Source organism: Halyomorpha halys, unplaced genomic scaffold (genome assembly GCF_000696795.3).
Source record: "Halyomorpha halys isolate HHAL.00 unplaced genomic scaffold, Hhal_1.1 Scaffold2412.1, whole genome shotgun sequence".
NCBI lineage: Eukaryota > Metazoa > Arthropoda > Insecta > Hemiptera > Pentatomidae > Halyomorpha > Halyomorpha halys.
The window spans coordinates 117,165-139,544 of NW_027111574.1; the positions used below are offsets into that span (position 1 = coordinate 117,165).

Here is a 22,380-nt window from a genome sequence, read left to right on the forward strand (position 1 = left end):
ATATATATTTATATATATCTATGTATGTATCTGGTAAGAGTTGTATAAATTTGATCCTAATTTGTAAATATATAGATGATGCCATTTGACAAAAAAAAAAAGAAAAGCAAAAAAAACTTAAATGATTTCTCTGTGATGTACAGACCTAGACCCACGCAGCATTAATAAGAAATTCCTTGGCTTAGTTGTCAATGATAATGAATAGAAGAAAAAAAATTGCTTCTGTCCTTAGTGTTAGTACTTATTACAATCATGAAAAGGCTATCATTTATTTTATTAATTAATTCATCATGGAAAGTTCTTGAAGCCGAGATGTTTACTGTGTAGTTAATGATAATTAAATTGAAGGGACTTAGGGTTAAAACTTCAAAGGATATCAAATTAACAAAAAATATACATACATTTTCAGGAAATTAATTTTCTTTGAAAAAAATTTGAACTATTTTTCTAATGGGAAGGGAGAGAGTGGGACATCTTGAATGATTTAAAATTATTGCTTCAGGTTATTTTTTCTATATATATAATTGCTTTAAGATTGCACCAGTTTTCATATGTTGTGAAAAAACTTCTCTTAAGAACACCTCATTGTTAAAAATAATTGTTTTCCATTAGCTCGTATATACATTCTAGTAATATTTGAGTATTATATTACAATATAGTATTGTATAACAGAACAAAATTCTCAGTTGGATCAGCAGAGAGTATTTTATGACTCCCTACCTCTCAACATTTTTGCTCATTCTTCCCATAAGATCTTACACTGTAATTGAAAAGGATTTTTTTCTATTCAAGCCAAATTAGCATTTGCCTCAATATTCTACGATTACAGAAGATAGCTTTTTGATTTGCTGTCCTCTAACTACTTTACTGATAATAATAACTTAAATGTGTCTTTCAAATTAATAGAAAGAGCAAAAATTTCTTAGGGTATAGAAAATAGTTTTTAGAGTAAAAGATTCTAAAAAAAAAAAAATTTACCGCTCATACCAGTAGTCCAATTTCAGTCCATATGATGCCCAAAGTGGCGAAACTTCGACTTGTAAGTTATTTACATATTGTTTAGACCAGTGGTTCCTAAACTTTGTTCGCCACGCCATCCTTAATGGGCTAAAAAAAATTTGCAGCACCCTTGTCAAGCTAATAAATATCGCCTAAATTATTCTTAAAACGGTTGAGCGTGTAAGAAAAAAGTTCAAAATAAATCCCTTGAATGCATTCTACATTTTCTATTTTAATTTTTAAAAAAAATTTTTTGTAATATTTTGAGAAAGAGACATTCACTTGCAGCACCCACTTAAGGAACCGTGGGTTTAGGCACTCTTTGCTTTGTTACCGAATCTTCCAATTGGTTTCTAGCAGTGACTTAATTAATAAAGGAAGAACTTGAAGTTTTTATCAATAGATGATAGCCTATTTCATGCATATTTGTAAAAGTTGTTTTCTCTTTGAATATTGTATAATAAGCCACTCCTTTTGAAACTGAATATCATTTTGTGTTTGCACAGTGGGTCTAGTTCTTTACAGTAAGAAAGAGAATCGCCATGCTAGGTAGATAGACAAAGGTGTTTGTTGCATGTGCCAGCTTTCGACATCCGGAAGCATTGCTTCCTCCTATACGGCCAAGGTTCCCCAGACCTTTCCTCAGTATCCGGGGCAGAGGCCATCATTTTCCTTTCCGGACCTTCAATCCCAGGTAAGGTTTCATTTTATAAATTAAAATAGCAAAAAAATTGAAACTTAATGTCACAAGGTAAGGGGTTATGTTACAAAGTGTTTTATTTTATATTTATATTCTAGTATGGTTGGTTTTGGCAAGGTTAATATGCATTCTCAGTTGTGCTCTGTATTTTCTATTTATTGTTCCTATTATCTAAATTTAATCATAATAAAAAAGTAGTAGTGCTTTAAGTTTGCATTAGAAGTATTTTGCAATAACTATCCCTTATAAACACAAATTTCTTCTGACTACTTACAAATAGTCCCTGTAATTTCTTTAGATTATTTTGTGAAATTACTCTATTCTGTGGTAATACAATAGTGATATATTTTACATTGTGATATGTTTCCCTTAATTTTAAATAAATAATTATCTAGTTAAATAGACAATTTTTACCATTTTAAAATGATCTTCCTACAAACTACTAACTAAAGAACTTGTTTGTTCTACTATAAAAAAAAAAGAACATAACTTGAAAATATGAACTTTTCATTGTCAAAAAATTATATTAAGTAAGGAGAGAGAAAGAGAAATCATTGTTGAAGTGTTACTCCTTTGCTGCATTATGCCTATCATGACTTTTTATTAAATAAGATAATTTCCTACATTATATCTTTGATCTATTTCTATTTTTTTGCCATCTGAGTTACTAAGCTTCTCCAAATGTTCTTAAACTACTATCTGTACATTAGCTAACAATTTATGATCCATTTGAACTATTTTGTGCAATAAAATCAGACAAATTTATTTCAAAATTAATAGCATTCTTTGTGACATGCAAAATTATGGCCGAAAATAGTCCATAATTGGAAAATAAGAGAATTAATGGCACTAACATAATTTCAGAAACCACATAATCATGGCGAGGTTTAGGTTTTCAAACATTAGGTTAAGTTAGCAAAACATCAAAACCTCTTGAATTACAGTTCAAAATCTATCGATAATTTTAATTTTCATATTTTTATTCATGCCAACAGCTACACAAGAGAAATTTTATAAACTACCACTCATGAAAAGTCATGGGTTCTTTACTTGTTGAGGAAGTACTGTTTCTTGATGCGGTTGTAGAAGTTGATGTGATTAATTTCACTCTAAATCTTTAAAATAAAAAAGTTTCTTATGCAAAACAAACTATATCCAAACCCAGTGTTATTTAAAATAGAACGTCCATTGCTGATTAATTATAACTACTGATATCTAGTATTTACTTACTTTTCCATTTGGTCCGATTAATTGATAATTTTATATCAGAAAGAAACCTTTATTCTGGCACTTAAAGCCTTCTAAATTTTTTTTTTTTTTTGCATGTACTTATAAAAATGTTAATGTTGGTTTTGGTGCTTAGGTGTTATTTAGAGCATGTTTTATATTTATTTATAACTCACATTTAACACTATTTGGATTAGTAAATTATTTTATGTGTTACAAAATATTAGCTAACCTTAGTCCATTTCTCTCTTCAGAAACCTACAATCCTACTAATTATGAAGTTGTTTTGTTTTCATGGATGGTACAGATTTTATCACAAAAGAGGTTGGTTATCTGGTAAAACAGCCCACTTTTTCTGCTTTAGGTGCTGTAAATAAGACTAATTAGCATTCAAGCGGTGTTTGAATCGCAAGCTTTACATTTTAATTATACCTATTGTAATTAATTTAATTTTTTTTATTACAGCTTTTTACTTTTTTTTTTGTTATCATTTTATAGAAGTTTATTTATATTATATTTTCATTTGTTAATAAATAAACTGACAATAATTTGTTACAGCTTTATAAATGCATTTTTATGTAATACACAAGTACCTTTTCATTGTACCATTGAATAATAGAATTGTGAATAGTAATAGTAATACTTGTTATTTAGGTTTGTTCATCCAGGAGTGACTGATAAAGGAAATTATACCATGTTTGATATGGTGCGGCCGTTGGTGCCTATGAATACTGGACCTCCTCCTCCACACATATATCCTCCTATTGATTGCTACCGACCTCCTATAGAAAGACCACCAATCGTAAATATTGCTTTTCAATCTTTTATTTATTTATTTTACAATTTAAATTTGATGACTGCTAGTTATCTATTTGAATGCCTAGTGAATAAGTATAGCAATTCAGGAGGGGAAGGGAAAAGTAATTGCATAATCATATAATTTTATTAATTAAGTTTAAATAAAATCAATTGTATCTAAAATTAAACTAGTCTCAAAACATTCTTTATTTTCTCAAAAGTCCAACGTTTCAGCGAATTAGGGCATTCTCAAGGACAAATTTTAAAAACCAATTTACATTCACATAAATTATTTTAAAAAAATTGTAGGCTATTCTGCCCTTCAATAAGTTTCAGTCAAAATTACCCTATTTTGTCACTATTTCATAAATATTAAACTTTAAATTATAATCAATTTAACTCTATTACACATTGCTATTATAACAATATTTGTAACCTTCCTTACTTAAAGTTACAAATATTGTTATAATAGCAAGGTGTATTAGAGTTAAATTGATTATAATTAAAAGTTTAATATTAATGAAATAGTTACAAACCAGATAATTAGACTTAAACTAAGGATAGCTTATTAATAAATTAATATAATTCCTTAAATTTTTATTATCTCAGAGGGCAATTTTTACTGAAGTGACCTGGGCAGAATAGCCTGCTGAAAATTTTCTAAAATAATTTATGTGAGTGTAAATTGGTTTTTAAGATTTTACCTTGAGGATGGTTGAATAAGCTGAAACGTTGGACTTTTGAGAAAATAGAGAATGTTTTGAGACTTTAATTTGAATAAAATTGACTTTATATAAACATTATTAACCAATCTCAATAAAGTGAAAAGATTATATATAAATTATTAATTAATTTTTGTAGCAGTTTATTTAAACACTTATGTTTTATAGTCAGAAATGATCTCTCATGCAAGAGAGTGATTGTTTCATGATTTTGCAGCTGCCGGAGAACCTTGTTTGTTAATGTTAACTTTGTAAAAGAAAAGTACAAGATTTTTAAAAAAATCACAATTACATATGCTGTGTCTTACAAAAACTTGCTCTCGAAAAATCCAACTCAATACAACAATGACCTGCTCAGAGCTGACTTACCCTTCCCATATGATTGTTGATGTTGAAGTTAATAAAGTATAAAAATAAATTAAATCAAGAAAACACACATAATTTACATAAGTGCATTGCATGAACTGATATGTCAAGTTCTATGAAGGCTGTGCCTCTGACATGACAGTTTATTATCAAGTTACTCTTCTTCGTTTTGATATTCTATAGTTCTGCACAACATGAGGGAGAAAATTTATTCAATTAAGATTACCCCCAAATATACCTAAAAAAAAAAAAGGTGTGGAATTAATAAATTACATTAATTCTTGATTTTTTAGATGGGTCCTCCTCCTTATCAGCAACCAGCAGCAGTCCTGCGAAGAGAAGAACCTCCTGGGGAATCTGCTTGGGAAAGAGGTCTGCGGCAAGCTAAGGAGGTTTGTAGGAATGGTTTCCTTATTTTGAATTTTATTTATTCTAAAAACTAAATAATAAATCTCTATTAGTGAAGGTTTATTATCTGAATTAGAGACTAAGTCTGTTTGAATAATCTTAAATTACTTTTATGATTTTGTTCACTAATACCATAATGTTAATGTTTATCTATATTTTTATAGTCATCTAATATAAATCCTCGTGCGGACTCATTACCGCATAGGGGAGCGTCCCATGGGTGGCGGATGTAGGGATGGTCTTCAATAGGAGGATTACATTAAAACTGATTTAGTAGAATTGGGTTTGGAGGGGCATCACTGGAAGGATGCATGTAGAGAGCTTTTAGTGGTATCAGCAGTGAACCTTCGGGTTTGTTAGGCTTTCATTATTTATTATTATTTAATACAAATAATTTTTAATATGTGGCATCAGTTTGCATTATTGCATTGAGTGTAAGGCTGGAAGAACTAAAATTAGAAGATTATTGATACTGTGAATTGAGATATAAGTGAGTCTTATCTTAGTCCCAATCTCTGATTTTTTTAAAAATATGATTACAATATTTTTTTTGTTTCCATTCTGAAAACATATTTGCACGTTAGCACATTTTACTGATCAGCAAACTTGCTCTCTGTGGCTTCAATGCCCTGAGTGCTTTGATTGCCTCAAGTTCCTAATATCTTGAAGGCTATGTTAGATATAAAACTAGTGTTTCCTTTATCATATTCTTACATCTTAGAGGTAGACTAACTATCATTCTCTCAACATTTTTAATGTTATTATTAATGGTCAATTTAAAAGCACATGATCCACAGAAAGCGTGATTATTGCGCTTTGGCTGAAATAATTGTGCTATATTAAATAATCGTAGCTAGTCATACTCAAATTGAGTTTTGGTCTCTATTTGTAGTAGCAGCTTCTATGACATATAATGTTAGAGAAGTTAGTTTAAGATTGTAGTCAACATACATTAGACTTATTAAACTTATTTTTAATGTTTGTTGATATTTCAGTCTAATATGGAGACCATCGTGGGAACGTGTTTATATATAGAGTCGAAAAAAATTATACTGTAGATCAATGCTTACCTACAAAAAATTTTTTTATAGATTTGACTATTTTATGCATTAACTCTGTTATCCAGAACTAAGCTATTCAAACCAAAAGGCAACTAATATAAATAAGAGAAAGTTCCTTTTACTGCAGCAAATTTTGACATGGGAACATAGGAAAATTGGGTGGGGGTCAAAAAGCAGGAGATATCTTATTATGATGTGAAGATAAAAAAAAAACAAAGGATCATATATCTCAAGTTTTTCAATATCCTAAACCCTACAATACTAATTGTAACTTTTTAGCTATCAACCAACTATTTTTATTCCCACACTGAAGAAATGGATATTTTATATTCCAGAATGCACTATTATAAAAATTTTAAAAAAGGGGGTGGTTAGAACTATTTATTAAACAGTATGAATGTTACTTAAAATAATTCAATTTAAGTGTTCGGAAAATCACAATAATTTAAATAAATAATAACCACAATATATTAAAAATGCAGGTATATGTTAAAAGTAAAAAAGCTTAATTGACATAAAAGTTGTATACCATTTTGGTGTATAAATTGCAAGTTTTATATGATAATTTTCAGTTGCATGGCTTAAAACTGATTAGTTATTAATAACTGGCAATGTCTCAGTCCTGACTTGGATGAATAAGCTGTGTCCTGTTCAATTATAAAGTATTAATTGTGTATAAGGGACATTCGGAACTATTAAAGAAATTATATCTTTTTTATTGATCTGAATTTGGATTTATATTGAACATCTGGATAAAAACTTCAAGTTTATCATGATTTCAAAAATTAACAAGTAAATTAAACTTGTTTTGTATCTATATTCCTTATTCAATTAGGTAATGTTTTGTTAAAAATAACTAGATCTTTTGTTATTTAAATTTTTTCGTTAGATGTTACGTAGATCAACCAAACGTAAAGAAACTGATGCTGATTTTGAGGAGAAGAAGATGACACTTGGAATATCCGGACAAGAAGAATACGATAAAGAAAATGATTATTACCCTCGACCATCCAGTCCAGTTTATGATGATTACCATGAAAGGTAAACATTCTTTCTTCAATTTTAAATTTAAAGGCAATCCATTTCATTAGAATTAATGGAAAATGTCATTGATCATAGAACATTGATCTATCTGGATTGAAAATTTGTTTATCTGTACAGTGTGGGCAGTTATTATAAATATATTATATAATAATAGTTATAGGGGTTATCATATTATTGGATTATGGACGATTATTCAAAGGTTGAACTTTCTTATTAATTTGACTTGTAATTTATTCTAAAACATTTGATATGTCACTAAGATAAATTTACCTCAGTTTAGTTTTTATATTTGCAAATTCACGTTTTAAAATTAAATCTTCTGTCTTCATGGACACTCATAGCCAGAGATAGTTATTCTAATTAAAGAAAATACCCTTAGATCAAATAAATCTCTTTTTATAGTCGAAGTAAAATTCTAATCTTTTTTAACTTGTCGGGGTTGTCCAGCCTGATATCCACTTTACAGAAGGCCCTCGACAAGGCGTATTCAATAATAGGTAAGAAAGGAAGGCCGTGCCAGGGGATGAGCCCTGGACACTGACGTAGGTAGAGGAAGTTTAGGTGAGATAGTCTGAGGTAGAGTAACAGTTCTAATTGCCGAGATGAAGCGAATGGACCAGTAAGCTGATAAGGCTAGCCTTATCAGCTTACTGGTACATATCTAGTTGCCGAGATGGACGGACTATAGCTGGGGAGAGACAGGATCAATTACACTGGTTGCCAATATGAAGCTGACAGACCAGTGTGATCGTTAAGAATTAGGTTACAATCTTAATTGCCGAGATGAAGCAGACAGACTAAGATTGCTGGAGAGAAGGAGAGGAGATAGGCCATCATCATGGGTGAACATACTAAAAACAATTCTTGAAAGAATAGATTAGCAATGAACTTCTCAATCTCAAGTAGAGTGTACGCCACCAGTGCTATGACTAGACCTGGAAATGGCTTAATTCAACGGATCAGCCCGGTGGCAATTAAAGGGTTCATGCTTTCAACTCTACTTGAGATAGTTCCGTAGACTCTTTTTACTCAATCTTTTTTATTTTATAAATAACATTATTACACATTACCATATATGCATTTGTACAAGATGTCGTATTTTTATAATAATAAGATTATATACAATTGGCTTAGCTTCTTAGACACTTCTAGTGCTGAGCTCTAGCCGGTTGCGGCAGCACTTCTTGCTCGCTGATTGCTACAAACTCTTTTCATCTGTGATACTATTGAACTTTATTTTAATTTACAGGTCTAAGGAAGGTGAGAAGAGGTACCGAAGTGTATCAGATAGGTTTGGAGATTATCCTCCCCCAAGTGGATATTATCGGGAAGGATGGTATGATGATCGTTCACGTTATCATCATTCCTCAAGGCATCATTCATCGGTAGGTTACCATTTTTCTTAGATATGAAATAACTTTTACAAGAGACTGTTTTCATTTCAGTTTTTTTTAAATGGTGAATAATCACTCTCTGCGAGCAGACAATAAATTTTGTTGAGATGGAAAATCTTATGAATATTATAATCAAAAATAAAATATATATTATTTATTTCTTCTTCTTTTTTTTTTTCTCTATTAACATCTTAAATTCAGAATGAGATTACATTTACGTTTCTTGTGTTGAGATCTTAATGATAAATGTTTGAGAGGCAATTCCAAACCTCCCTAAGTCGATAAATGATTTGAATAATGTTTAGTTAGCTGGTAATTATCATAAAATTTATAATTTATTTGTCGTACTCCTCAAAATTCTTTAATTTTCTTAAACCAGTCGTGACATCGCTGCTATATTTTTGTACTTCTAATAAGTCTTCGATGAAATATGGGGTATTATTCATCTTAGGTTTTGGTTCATTGGTTGTCCACTTTTGCTGTCATTTTGTTGTATATAATATCTAACATTACTCAACAAATATGGAAAGATTATTTCAAAATTAATATTATCACATTTAATCTTTAAATTTTAATTATTAATTTAACTTGTTATTTCTGAATATAAGATAATTTTATGCTGAAGCATTCTTTTTGATCATTTCGAGCCATCTCAACAAAATTATTTTTTTCAAAATTTTCAAACTTCAACTGAAAATATTATTTTGGTTTAATAGCTGACTTACCGTTTGATTAGTACCTTTTAAAAATACACCTAGTCCTTCTAAATATTATTAATATATTCATTTACCAGGGTAAGGAAGATTCCCCACATGTTATGAAAAATAGCGAAGCAAAATTGCACAAAGGACAGGTATAAATAAATAATTTTTTGATTAACTGTTTTTCACCTGATCAGTGATCCAACCCAATGTTGACCCACATTTTAACTTAAGGTCCGTTTGTATTGATTTATCTGTCGGGTTTCTTACCCGTTCATAACTTATTATTCTTAAGCTTATGGGTCATTTTGGGCTTGGTTACTGCTATGCGTATATTTTTTTTATCATTGTACAATTTAAAGTAAGATGGAAAGTTGATAATTTTAAATAAGAAATTAAATTTCGTTTTGAAAAAATATATACATACTTATAAAGGGCTCTGCGTGACGGGATGGACTCTTGCCTATCAATGTATTAATTTTCTAAAATTTTATTTTTAACTACACTGAATTTAATTATCATATTCAATAAAAGTTACTCAAAAACTTATAATAATTTTAAGACTAAACTAATTAAATAGAAATTATAATTTTTTTTTCTGAATTCAGACAAAGTTTTAGGGGTGATTCTAAGGTCTAAAATTATAACATAAGGGAATAACAAAGTTAAATTTTTTTAGCCTCACAACTACATAAGGTAATGTATGTCAGTCAATTACAATCAATGAGGTTTATAAATGCAGAAGACAAGCTAACTCCAATTATTTTCTTATTTATATACTCAGCTATAATATGAAATAGTCTAAACATTAAAAAAAGAAATTGAAAATTTTCTCAAAAATCATTTTAAAACATCCACTTGTGTTGCTTTTCAACTGAATAATAAGAATAAACTTCCAGGTTATATGTGCATGTGAAAAATATTTATATTTTTTGCTTAAGTCTTTATGGTTAGTAATTGTTAAGGAAAAGGTGGAATTAAAATAGAGTAACACCCCTAAGCTTTTATCTTTTACCAAATTCCTAGCTAATATATTTTATTTATTTCAATTCTAACTGAATTTTTTCAATGTAACAATTGATTTAAGCTATATAATTTTTTTTTTTAAATTTGCAGTCAAACATTACTGGCAGTTAATCTTTATAGAGTTCTATTCTAATTGAAATATATTTGTGTTGTTAAATCTTTAATAATATTCCTATATTGTGAATTTAATTCATAAAACTAACCTATTGATGATGCTCAATATAGTGTTTACTAATATGATCTTTAATTTATTACTTTGAGTTAGGTCTTGCACCACAATTGTTAAGAACAACATTATTCAGTTATTTTTGCTAAAAAAAAAAAAAGAAGAAAGAAAATTGTACCTGAACCAACAATATCATTACAATACTGTTAGGGGAAGTAGGAAAACTAAATACGGCTAAGTTAATAAGAGTCTGTTGAACTAGTTAGGTAAAGAACTAGATCTCAAAAACAAATACGGATCAGACAAAATTCATGCTTGGTTGCAGAAACGGCAACAGTCTCAGTGATAAAGATGTAGGAGGAAATATATCTGAACAGGTTGGGAAATTTAAATATTTGGGTGCTATAATAACTTGAAAAAAGGTAAATGTGACAGGAATGTAAGTGTAAGAGGAAATGTGGGAAATGCTTGACACTTTTCAGTTTTAAAATAACTTGGCTTGTCTGTGCCAAGAATCCTAAAAGTTAAAATTTACAAAACAATATTATATTGTTCTTCCTATTGTTATTTTTCCCTGGCTGTTTACGTTCAGAAAACTACATCTTGGGTGGCATCTTGCTGTTTCTATATTGATTTTATCAGATTCCCACTTTCACTTACAGTTGTGTAAACACCTTGCCTTTGGCAGAATTATATTTTATAAATGGCTTGTCCTATTTGGCTCAGATTAGGGGGAACTTTGGGGATTGTTGTGAAATGGATGTAGTATCAATTTCATCAGATTCCATCTACCAATTTTGCTTATCGGTGAGCAGAATTATTTTTCTTCATGTGTATGGTTCAAACACGGCTCCTCCCGTAGATTTTGTTCTAAAATAACAAATCAAACATATTAAAAAAATAAAAACTATAGATTTTATTTGAAAGGAATATGGTCCGGGTGCGGTCAAGAAAAACTCAAATAGTAGAAGTATACTAATTTAATGAGCCAACGTTTCGCCCCACGTTGCAGGGCTTCTAACACGGTCAATCACTAATCTTCCAGTATGACTGCAACGTGGGGCGAAACGTTGGCTCATTAAATTAGTATACTTCTACTATTTGAGTTTTTCTTGACCGCACCCGGACCATATTCCTTTCATCTTCACACACGGTCAATCAATAATCTTCCAGTATAGATTTTATTCTTAAACCTTGAAATATAAATAATTCTGTATCTTATTGATCACTCTAAATTAATAAAGTAAATTTTAATATACAGCTAAAAAATATATACTTGAATTATTGCATGAGGAAAAGATGTTCGGGGGAAGAGGGGATGCAATCAGGATCATAGTTATTATTTTTTCATAAAAGATTGTATTTATTGCACTATTGAGGATATGATAGAAAATACCTACCCAGTAGAAATGGTTTGTAAGCTGTCCTGTCCTATGCACTTAGCAGACCTTTTTAGTTTATTCGTTAGTTTCAGTTTGAACTATGATAGAAACGGTAGGCTATCCTATTGGTTATTAAGCTATTCTATGCAGAATGTTGTAATGTATTAGGACGGCTTGTCACAAATTATAAATCAACCTCAGACAGTGGATTCATTGAACATAATCAACCTCAGACAGTGGATTCATTGAACATAATCAACCTCACACAGTGGATTTATTGAACATAATCAACCTCAGACAGTGGATTCATTGAACATAATCAACCTCAGACAGTGGATTCATTGAACATAATCGACCTCACACAGTGGATTCATTGAACATAATCAACCTCACACAGTGGATTCATTGAACATAACGTTTCTCACTTGAGAATGGTGCTCAGGTTTCAGTTTTTGCCTCACCATATAAATAGTTTTTCTAAACGCTCTTCATTTTCAATTAAGAAGATAAATGTCTTAAGGATTTATTTTTAGTTTAGAACTTAAATATTGCTGATTTAGCCTTGGCCCTTAGGTTGAAATGTAGTAATAATATTTAGAAATTTTTATTGTCATATTTTTCAAATAAAATTTGAGATTTCAGAAAAAATAAATCAATATGTAGCGATTTTCAATTTATATAGATAAAGGTATAGTAATACCTCTATCTACATAAATTTAATAATCTAGATAAATTGATTGATATTATTCAGCTATAAGAGTTAGATGGTAGATATCAGTTTGTATTGTTCGCTCAATTTTTTGTGACATAATTTATATTATTAATTCCAGAAATGTAAAAAAAGAAATAACCTCCTATATAGAATTCTGGACTTTTATTATCATATACATAAAACTTACAGAAAAATCTCTTTTATTCATTAAGATCATCATATTTTGAGATCTGGAATTAATTTAGGGGTTTGTATTTAGTAAAATTTCCTTTGTAAGTTGTACGCTGAACTTTGCTAACTTCTATTCTCTTTACTTATTGTTTTGATATTTATATCCTGGCTATTGTATAGATTGTGGGTATTTTAATTTGAAAGTAAATTAAATAGTTCTAATATAGCTACTTCGTAGTTTCTGTTCAGTGATTTATTTATATATTTTTTACTTTTTGTAGAGTGGTTATGGAAGTCGCACTGTACCAGAAGATTATTATGAATCCAGAAAGAAAAAATATTCTTCCAGAGAAGTAGTGGTTCAAAGGGGTGAGAAAGGATCCTGGAAAGAAAACAGGTATCTTTTAAATATACTAACAGATGATTTTCTTTTAAGTATTATCTAGTATGTAGAAAGGTTCAATAAATATAATTTAATTGATGATGGTGAGTAAATCATTTTTGTTGATCTTAAGTATTTTATTCACTGTTAGCCCTCCATCCGTGAGGAGTCGGAGTGGAAGAGGTGATGAATGGTCTGACCCTTGGATGAGATCTAAATCACCATCGAGAAAAGGTGCCTCGAGGAAGAAATCCTATTCCTCCCGATCTCGTTCATCTTCATATTCATCGTCTTCGTGAGTTAATTTTATTTTCTTGTCTGGATAACTATAAGAATATTTAATTATAATTGTATTACATATTCCTATGAATTATTATAAAAGTTACTTAACATATTCACTCAATTGTTATTCTTTGGCACCACTTCTGTTTAGTATTTTGGTTCTCTGGAAAATATGCATGAATCCAATTTTGATGATTAGATCTTAGTCATGTGTCAACTACTCATGCTTCCATAGATTCTAGAACGTCTTTTATTTTTCATTTGATCTTTGAGGTTTCCCTTGCTGTCTGAGTCACTAGTTTAGATATGGTTCTGATATCTGATCTTATTCCTTACCGCACCTTGTATCTTCGCTGTTCTCAAGAATCTTAATGATTTTAATAGTTCCTTACAATCATTAAGTCATCTGTAGGCAGAGAGGAAGCAGAGTCCTTCAAAATCTTTATTCTATCACTGTCTAACTTTAACCTTCTGGCATAATTAAGTGGTATAAAATATGATTTATTCATATTGTTTTATAATAAATAATGACATTTTTAAATCAGTTTATTTTAATGATACAGAGTTTTTTTTTATGTAGTATTGTATGAAGTATGCCCTCAACTTAAATTGCCGGAACACACTTCATTTTTGGTTTGCTGGTTGGTTAAAGTGGACTGTATAAATGAAAAATGAACATGGTTAAATGAAAAATAAAATTCTATTGTTAAATTTACAAAGGGTGTAGTGGGTAGCCGAAAGAAAACATTTATGCTTAGATGGTTAGTAAAATTTTGAATTGGTCTATGGAAATTGTTGATATGAAGTTGAAGTGGTTGATGATGATTGACGTTAACTATTGATAGATGAACTATGTGGTGGTGAATGGTAATTAACTTACTCCATGGTTCTTTTTCCCTCCATATTCTCAAGCTTCTCTTCCCCTTGCTCCTGAGGACAACTCCAAGGGTTTTACTCACTCATGGTGGATTCCTGATGAGAGACAACGAAAATGATAATCTGCTTCTCAAAACAAGATGGCTCTCACTCTCACTTTTCGGCTTGCTTCACTTGCTACCAAGCGTTGGAGAAGGTGAGATTTGGCTGCTGGCCACTTGGGGCGCTACTATATCTTGTAGGCTATTATGCCATGATGTTTGATTGATGTTTGGTGCCCCCTCCACTTCAACCTTTCGGTTGCCGTAGGTTAACCGGAACAAGTATTTTTTTCTATTCACAAAATGAAGAATTGAATTGAATGATTTAGTTTCATAGATCATAGTGCCATATAGGGCCCACCAACATTTCAAGAATTTGACTTGAAAACATTGTTTCTGACGTTTTGGATATTGATTTAGTTTAATAGATCATTTGATCATATTATGATTTAGCATTATTATAAACAATGACATAAATCATCAATACTGAAAAAAAAAATGATCTCCTTATTTATTTATATAAATTTTTTTTAATATTTATTATTCCAAAAATATATTGTTAACACCATGTATAATAATTAAAATGTAAATATTTTGTAATTAGTCATAGTGTTTAATTACTTTTATTTTCATTAGAATTTTGTTTATTTGAAAAGAAAGATATGTATTTATATTTGTGTTATAATTAAGTGTAAAGAAACCGTTGCTAAGGGTTGTTAAGGTGTCACCTAGCAACAGGTCGACATCTTCATTTAAAATCAGTTCCTGCTTATTAGTGGCCAATATAGTTTCGAACCAGCCCAGTCTGCTTTAGTTTGGACATTTTGAGTGTTAATCGACATTACAGGCAGAAACCAGACCTTTTCCGAGTTCTGCCCTTTGACTTGAATGAGTTGATGCTAATTAGTGGCCATTAAAGTTTTTAACCAGCCCTGTCTGCGTTCAGTTGGTATTATTTTTGGACATTTTGAGTGTTATAGCCAACATTACAGTCCAGGACCAGACCTTTACCTAGTTTTTTGGCCTTTGACTTGTATGAGTCTGTGTGTAGTTAGTCAGATATTGTCAGATTCTGTCTGCGTAAATTGTTATTAGAGTGCTGTATTGACTGGAAAACATCATCTCAACCTTTTCGAGTGGAGAATATTCTCTTCAGGGCCCATTTTGTCTCTGACCCATGGGAATCGTTCAGTAGTATTTGTTTTATATTTATTATGTGTAAAACAAAGAACTTTTTTTAATTAATATTTATTTAAACCATTAAATCTATTTTCAGGTCTAGGTCCAGTTCGAGTTATTCCTCATACAGTCATTCGAGATCGCAATCTTCAATTTCTAGATCAGGATCTTCTAGGTCGAGGTCAAGGTCTTCATTCTCTAGAAAAAAGCTTTCACCACTTTCTAGAAGAGCTAAATCGCCTTTTTCACGAGGTAGTACTGTTTTCTTAATTATTCAAATTTGTTAACTTTATTAGTGCATATATGTCTTGCAAGATTATTATGAGGGTTATCCTATAAGTAAGATTGCCTTCTTTCTTTTTCTTTTATTGTCTACAAGCCTTCCTTAAAAAAAATAATTTAGAATTTGGTTATCGATATGTGGTGTCATTAATGCATTAACGCTAAATTTAATTACCAGTAATTGTCACCCTAAAAAAAAAAAATATTACCATTGGTAATTTTTGTTTCTTTTATACATTAAAATGTTTTTTATAAATTATGATTAAATAAACGATTTACCTTAAGTTATTTTGATGATTAAAAGTAAAGAAACCATAAATCATCCAACTCTTTTCTCTGTAGAACCAAAGATAACGTCCTTTTAACCAGTACTTTTAGTAAACACTTTTCACTTTAAGTATTTTTACAGTTTTAATTAAACTGAAATGTGCCATTCCCAAAAGTAATTTTCCCCATTGTTATTTGAAACTGAATATTTACATAGTTACTTATTTTTTAAAATTAAAGATTAGGATGTGAATAACTATCTGGTTTTCCCTAGATCTGTAGTGGGAGTGGGAATGGTCATCACACACATCTCAAAAATATGTGTTGCGGGACTCTCTCACTTTCTATTGTAAGGCTTCACGGACCACTTCCCTAGCTCATACAAAAATACATTATAAACATTTTAAAATGTACTGCTGAAGTAATAACAAATTTAATAAAAAATAAAGAAAATATATAATTAAGATGGAAAAATTGCAATTATATTAAAATATTTTTTAACTACAATATTTCCTTCTTCATGATATATCTTTTCTCTTTCTGTTTTACTTTATTTCTTATTTTTTTAATTGCTTTGTATATTATTATTTTAACAGTGCATTTTTTATCGAAAAAAAATTATATGAAGTGTGAGCCAACATTTATATCCTAATTTATTAAATTAGGAAGTTATTCAGTTATTGACTAATGTGGTAGATTGAATTTATTATACTTTAGTTCATAGTTTCTGAAACCCAGAACATTTTAATATGAATATGTTTAAAAATTATTTGATAATCATTTAAGAAAAATAAATCTCATTATTGAACACAGTTATTGTAATTTTAAGTATGACAAAAACATGTGATTATTTCATTTTTTAATTCTTACTCTTTTATTTGTTTCTTTTTAACAGAAAGAAGGGTTGGTGAAGGGGATAGAGGTTTACATATGAATCCACCTCCACCAAGCCCTAGAGGAACATCTCCGCGGCGAAATCCTACTCCTCCTCCCCAAGCAGAACGGTTAGTTTCAGTTATTCTTTTTTAATTTCATTTTAAAGGTTAAAAAATATTTATATATCTGTGTTAATCTGTTTTGCCATAATGTTAGCTGTTACAGATGAAGTATTTAACTGTTTTAATCCTTCAATACCTATGAGATCCCAAATAAATTTTTTTTATCTTTGTTTAGTTTCTGACTAAGTTGAATCTAAATCATATAAAAATAGAAATTTCACATAAAAAATTGTTTTTTAATGGATTTGGCACGATTGTCACCTATAGGTTAGGTGATAGGTACTGCAATAACTTCAACACAATTATAATTTACAATACTTTTTTTTTAAAGACATATTTTTAGTGAAAATGCATATTAAATTTAAATAAAATATGAAATCAGTGTTTTTACTTATTTTTTTTGTTTTTTTATAAAAGTAAAACAAAGTTTAAATCTTACGAGTCACTGAAACCTCAGAACGCCTTCAGCAAAATGATAATAATGAGTAATGATTCTGTCAGCAGACCAATTATTATTTATTTTACCATTAAACAATAATTCAATTGAAGCTTTCTAATTGTGCTGGTGTAGTTAAAGACTTCCAATCATTTTTTGTACATTCTCAACTGTTGTATCACATGTTAATAACAATAGGCACTGATGGGTTAATTGTTTATTTATTGTGCTTACTATTGTTATTACACTGGTTTTATGTTTATGAAATCATTCAGATTTTTACTAGGCTTGCATAAAGACTATTTATTCATGCTTTCATTTAACAAAGGAAGGGTGAAATAATAATGAGAAGAAAAACTGTAATTTTCATTATTTGATTACAAGGCATTATCTCATAACTGCTGATCTGAATTTAATGAAAATCCTTGAGATCATATTTAATAGAACTGATGAATTGATAGGTCATAAAAATCATTTAGAAAAAACAAAAATGCTGTCAGTAAATCAATGTGAATAATTACTAGAATTAAAAGCAGTTGTGGAAGCACGAAGATAATGTAAAATGTTATTAAAAATAAAATATGATGGCTTCTGGCCTTCAAAAGAACTTATTTGAGCATAAATCCTTATTTTGGTCTTTATGATAGTGACTTTGATTGGAAACCTGCTAACTATTCTGATGTAATGCTGATTTTCATTTCAGCTCTTCCTCAATATATTTTTTTTTTGTTTCTTATTTTCCTGTTTTAATGATCAAAGTATGTTATTAATTCTGGTTCTTCAGTGGACCAGTTGAGTCATTAGCTTAGCACCATAACCTGATTCATATTTAGACCGATTTATTGTGGCTTTATCCTATTTTTTTTTTCTTCCCTAACATGCTCATACTTCTCTCGTGTAATCATTCCAATCTATACTGGTTTTTTTGTTTTGTTTTTTTGCTAGATTTTAAATTCTTCAAATCATCTTTCTTTTTAAAATTGATATCCACTTGTCACAATCTTTAACATTACACCCCCGATAGTGCTTCATATCCTGACACTGCGTAATTTATTGTACTTAGTATTTGAAGTCCAAAAAGGCAAGCATGTATGTGTTTAAGAATTAGTCCAGGCCTACCATGAGGTATAGTTCACTAAATATCCTAAGCTCATTTCTTATCCAAAATGGACAGATTACCTTTTTGACCTAGACTTTTTCTTTATCCTTAATTAAGTTAATCAACTTAGCCAGTTGAGTCGTTTAATTATTTATAATCAGCCAGTTTTTCTTCCTATTTTTTTACAAAAGGAATAGTCGCAACATATCTGCCAGGCTACTGGCTGCAGCGATGAGGGATAGGTCAGTTTCATCTAGATCTAGTTCGGGCTCGGAGTCTTCAGGTTCAAGCTCTGACAGTTCAAGTGATTCTGGCTCTAGCTCCAGTTCTAGTAGCTCAACAAGGCGCAAACATAGTAAGTACTACTGTTTCTGTTCAAGTTTTCTTAAATTTTAGTAAATTTTTAACTTATTATGGATTATAACTCAGCAAATTTTTATGTCTTTTAATTGTAATAATAAAAAAAAAATAGTCATGAACAACTGAATTAATTTAGCTTACTGTAATTCATATTTATCAACCCTCTTCTTGGAAACTAGTGAATATATAGAAAAATAATTTCTTATTATTATTTTTACTTTTATTTTGGTTATAGTAAACAGTATTTGATGAAAAAAGTTTTGATGGGATGAAACATATCACAGTTGTCAATTAATTTTATTGAAAGTTGACCATGTCCCCTCATTGATTTAATATTTTTACTTTTTCAAATGAAATTTAGCATCACTTTTTATTCTAGGTCGATTTTGTAGGATCTAAAAAACAAGAAAAATATATTTTTTGACCATACTTCAAATTAAAATTAAAGCTTGTTTAATTTAAATAACCAATTACATCATTTTTCATGGTTACAATTCTTCTTTTTACTATATTTTCATCAATTGATAAATGAAAGTAAAAGAAAATAATTTAATTTTCAAAAAATAGGCTACTGAAACAACCTTATCCATCCTACAAGATAACTTTGCATTTGAATATCGTAATCCGTAAAAAAAAAGGTAGAGTACTTCACACAACCTAACACTACTTTTAACTATTCATTCATTTTATGTTTATATGCAATAATACAACTTTCTGTATGTTATCCTATAGATGGTATGGAATGTACTTTTAAGAAAAAGGTTAATGTTTTCAATAAGCTAACCCTGTGTGTAATTAAAGATTATGGAAAATTAATTTACTAAACTAATAATTTTTTTAATCTTTTTTTTTAACTTTAGTATCTCTTTATTTATTATGTAGACCGGAAGAAAATTGAACTGGATGAGAAATTAGCTCAAGCTGTTAAAGCTAAGGCGAAGGCAATGGACGCATTGAAGTTGTCGGGACAAAAACAACAGATTAAGCTGACGTTAAAGGGCACTGGCTCTTCAATCTCTGGTTTGTATTATTTTATTGTTATGGTTAAGTAGTTAAAGCTGTACTGAATTTTTAAAATATCAAAGTAAACACTACCTTAATCAGTTATAGCCACTGCTTTAATTATCATAATTCCTCATTTTCTCAATCCATTCTCTCTACAGTAGTGCAGTATGTAAATCTGTAAACCAATTATTAATATTAAGTATTTATAATTCATGCATTACTTAAAAATTTTGTTTATGGTTTGACCAAGAGATCTATTAGAATCAAGTTTGTTTCTTGAATTTGAGAAATCAGTTCTGAATACGTTTTATTTCCTTAACACTAACTATTTTATAGTATACATATCTAAAATATATAAAGAAGGTAAGCGCATTTCCATCTTTTCAACCTGTTAAATTAATAAAATATCTTATTAAATACCATTATTCTGGGAAATAGAAAAGAATAGACATTAAAGATTTTGACTCAATTTTCAATCAGACTTCTGTTTACTTATACTCTATTAATGAAACCCTAAAAACTTTTATTTCACATGATACTACCAGAAAATAAATAATTTTAATTATATTTTTATGCTTTATAAAACAGTGATTAAATAATTGGTGTCTTTTTCTATTGGAATTAATTTTTATAATTATTTTTCATTATTATCAATCAGAATAATAAGGACAAGATTCCTTAGGACCCCATATGCTCCCATTGTTCTAGGTTAGAATTATATAACTTCTACTTTTACACCCATCACTTTATTAAAATTGTTTTGTTTTATAAGAACTGCTCCATGGAAAAAATGTTCGACAGCTGAGGGTCACTTTTCTCTTTAGTTTAATGTGTAATCCTAAGAATTTTTTTTTCCTAGACGATTCTGATTGATAGTTAATAAATAATTTAATTATAATAGAATAATCACTCTTAATTGATTTGTGTAATATCTCTTACAGAACGGTTAGCTGCTCCACTCACCCGAAAGAGGCCAGCTCCTGACTCTCCTAATTCAGGAGAAGACGACAGCTCTCCAAATGTAAGTTTATATTTTTTAAAATTTATCTTAGTTGATATATATATGTTCAGCCGTAAACCGTTTACTGAATTTATTTCAAATTGCAGGTTGCCAAGAAAAAGAGTGCTCCTTCAAGAAGGGAAGAACTTTTGAAGCAATTAAAAGCTGTGGAAGACGCTATTGCAAGGAAAAGGTCCAAAATTTAATTCAGGGGATACTTATTTCAAGGCAACTCGCCTTACTTTCCTTTATTCTTAAAATTATTTTTTTACATACCTCTAGTAGAAGCTGCTCCTGAATTAAAGGAACATCAGTTTTTGACCAAGTTGTTTTTGAACTTTTTTAATTAAAATATTTTTATTTTGTACAAATTGTCTCCTTACAGCCTTTTCAAAGGCTATATGTATATTAGCTTGGAAACTTTATCGAATGAGATGTGTATAAAAAAAAAGAAAAAAGAAAAGCTATGTAAAATGATTGTCTTTTTTGATGAAAATAATTTATAACAAAAACATTTTGTAGATTTTAGTTTTGAACAAATAAACCATGATCAGTATTTATAGCTCTGATTTTTCTTCTGCTTTTAATACCCTCACAGCATCTGATTTGTTTCAATTTAATTTCTACAGCCTCAGCAAGTAAACAGATTAGTATAAAATTTTACTCTTTGGGGGGAGTAATTTAAAAGTTTGATTAACGTGAGCTATTTACTAAAACTTATTATTTCATATTGCTATACAGGGTATTTACCAATCGGGGAATTTCAAAAATATTTAGAGGATTTTTATTGTCGGGAATACAAACAAATTTACAGAAGTCTTCATAAGTTCTAATATTTAAAATCCTTCAATTTTCCATAAACTACAAGATTTTAGTAGCAACAGGTCGCAACATACAATAGCTGTATAAAACTTAACTAAATACAATGAAGATATAAAAGTTAGTAATAACACCCTAAATAAAACATTGCCTAAGAAATAACTTATAAATAAATGTTAACACTAATTTCTTATTGACTTTTTCGATGAACCAGGGTGAAAATAACAAAACTTCTGTCTAAACGATATTCAAATTTAATAATGAACTTACCTTATTTTATAAGTTTCACCTATTTTAATTCAAAATAAATATTTCACTCTTGCAAATAATATGGCAGAATAAATTTGCCTTTACGGGTGTCGTCATGAAAACTTTTACTAATTTATAAAAAGTTTTTAATTTTTTGAATCCATATTTTGGAGTCCGAGACTTTCTCAGGAAGTCAAATCATCTCAAAATATGTAAGAGATTTTGGAA

At 29.5% G+C, this 22,380-nt stretch overlaps 1 protein-coding gene across 6 annotated transcripts in view; it reads left to right on the top strand.

The window, feature by feature from the left end:
* Positions 1-21,646, top strand: part of LOC106691488 (zinc finger CCCH domain-containing protein 18) — a 27,207-nt gene extending 5,561 nt beyond the window's left edge. For 3 of the 6 annotated variants that reach the window (XM_067049644.1, XM_014437277.3, XM_014437276.3), the window contains 14 exons: positions 1,583-1,693; positions 3,581-3,728; positions 5,106-5,204; positions 7,171-7,322; positions 8,575-8,710; positions 9,513-9,572; positions 13,159-13,274; positions 13,411-13,554; positions 15,735-15,889; positions 17,082-17,190; positions 18,911-19,074; positions 19,962-20,099; positions 21,026-21,105; positions 21,192-21,646. In XM_067049644.1, coding sequence (XP_066905745.1) covers positions 1,583-1,693; positions 3,581-3,728; positions 5,106-5,204; positions 7,171-7,322; positions 8,575-8,710; positions 9,513-9,572; positions 13,159-13,274; positions 13,411-13,554; positions 15,735-15,889; positions 17,082-17,190; positions 18,911-19,074; positions 19,962-20,099; positions 21,026-21,105; positions 21,192-21,290 — 1,711 coding nt within the window. In that variant the 3' untranslated portion in view covers positions 21,291-21,646. The remainder of the gene's footprint in view (positions 1-1,582; positions 1,694-3,580; positions 3,729-5,105; positions 5,205-7,170; positions 7,323-8,574; positions 8,711-9,512; positions 9,573-13,158; positions 13,275-13,410; positions 13,555-15,734; positions 15,890-17,081; positions 17,191-18,910; positions 19,075-19,961; positions 20,100-21,025; positions 21,106-21,191) is intronic. The other 3 variants (XM_014437279.3, XM_014437280.3, XM_014437281.3) reach the window with 3 other exon arrangements.
* The last annotated feature ends 734 nt before the right edge of the window (positions 21,647-22,380 follow it).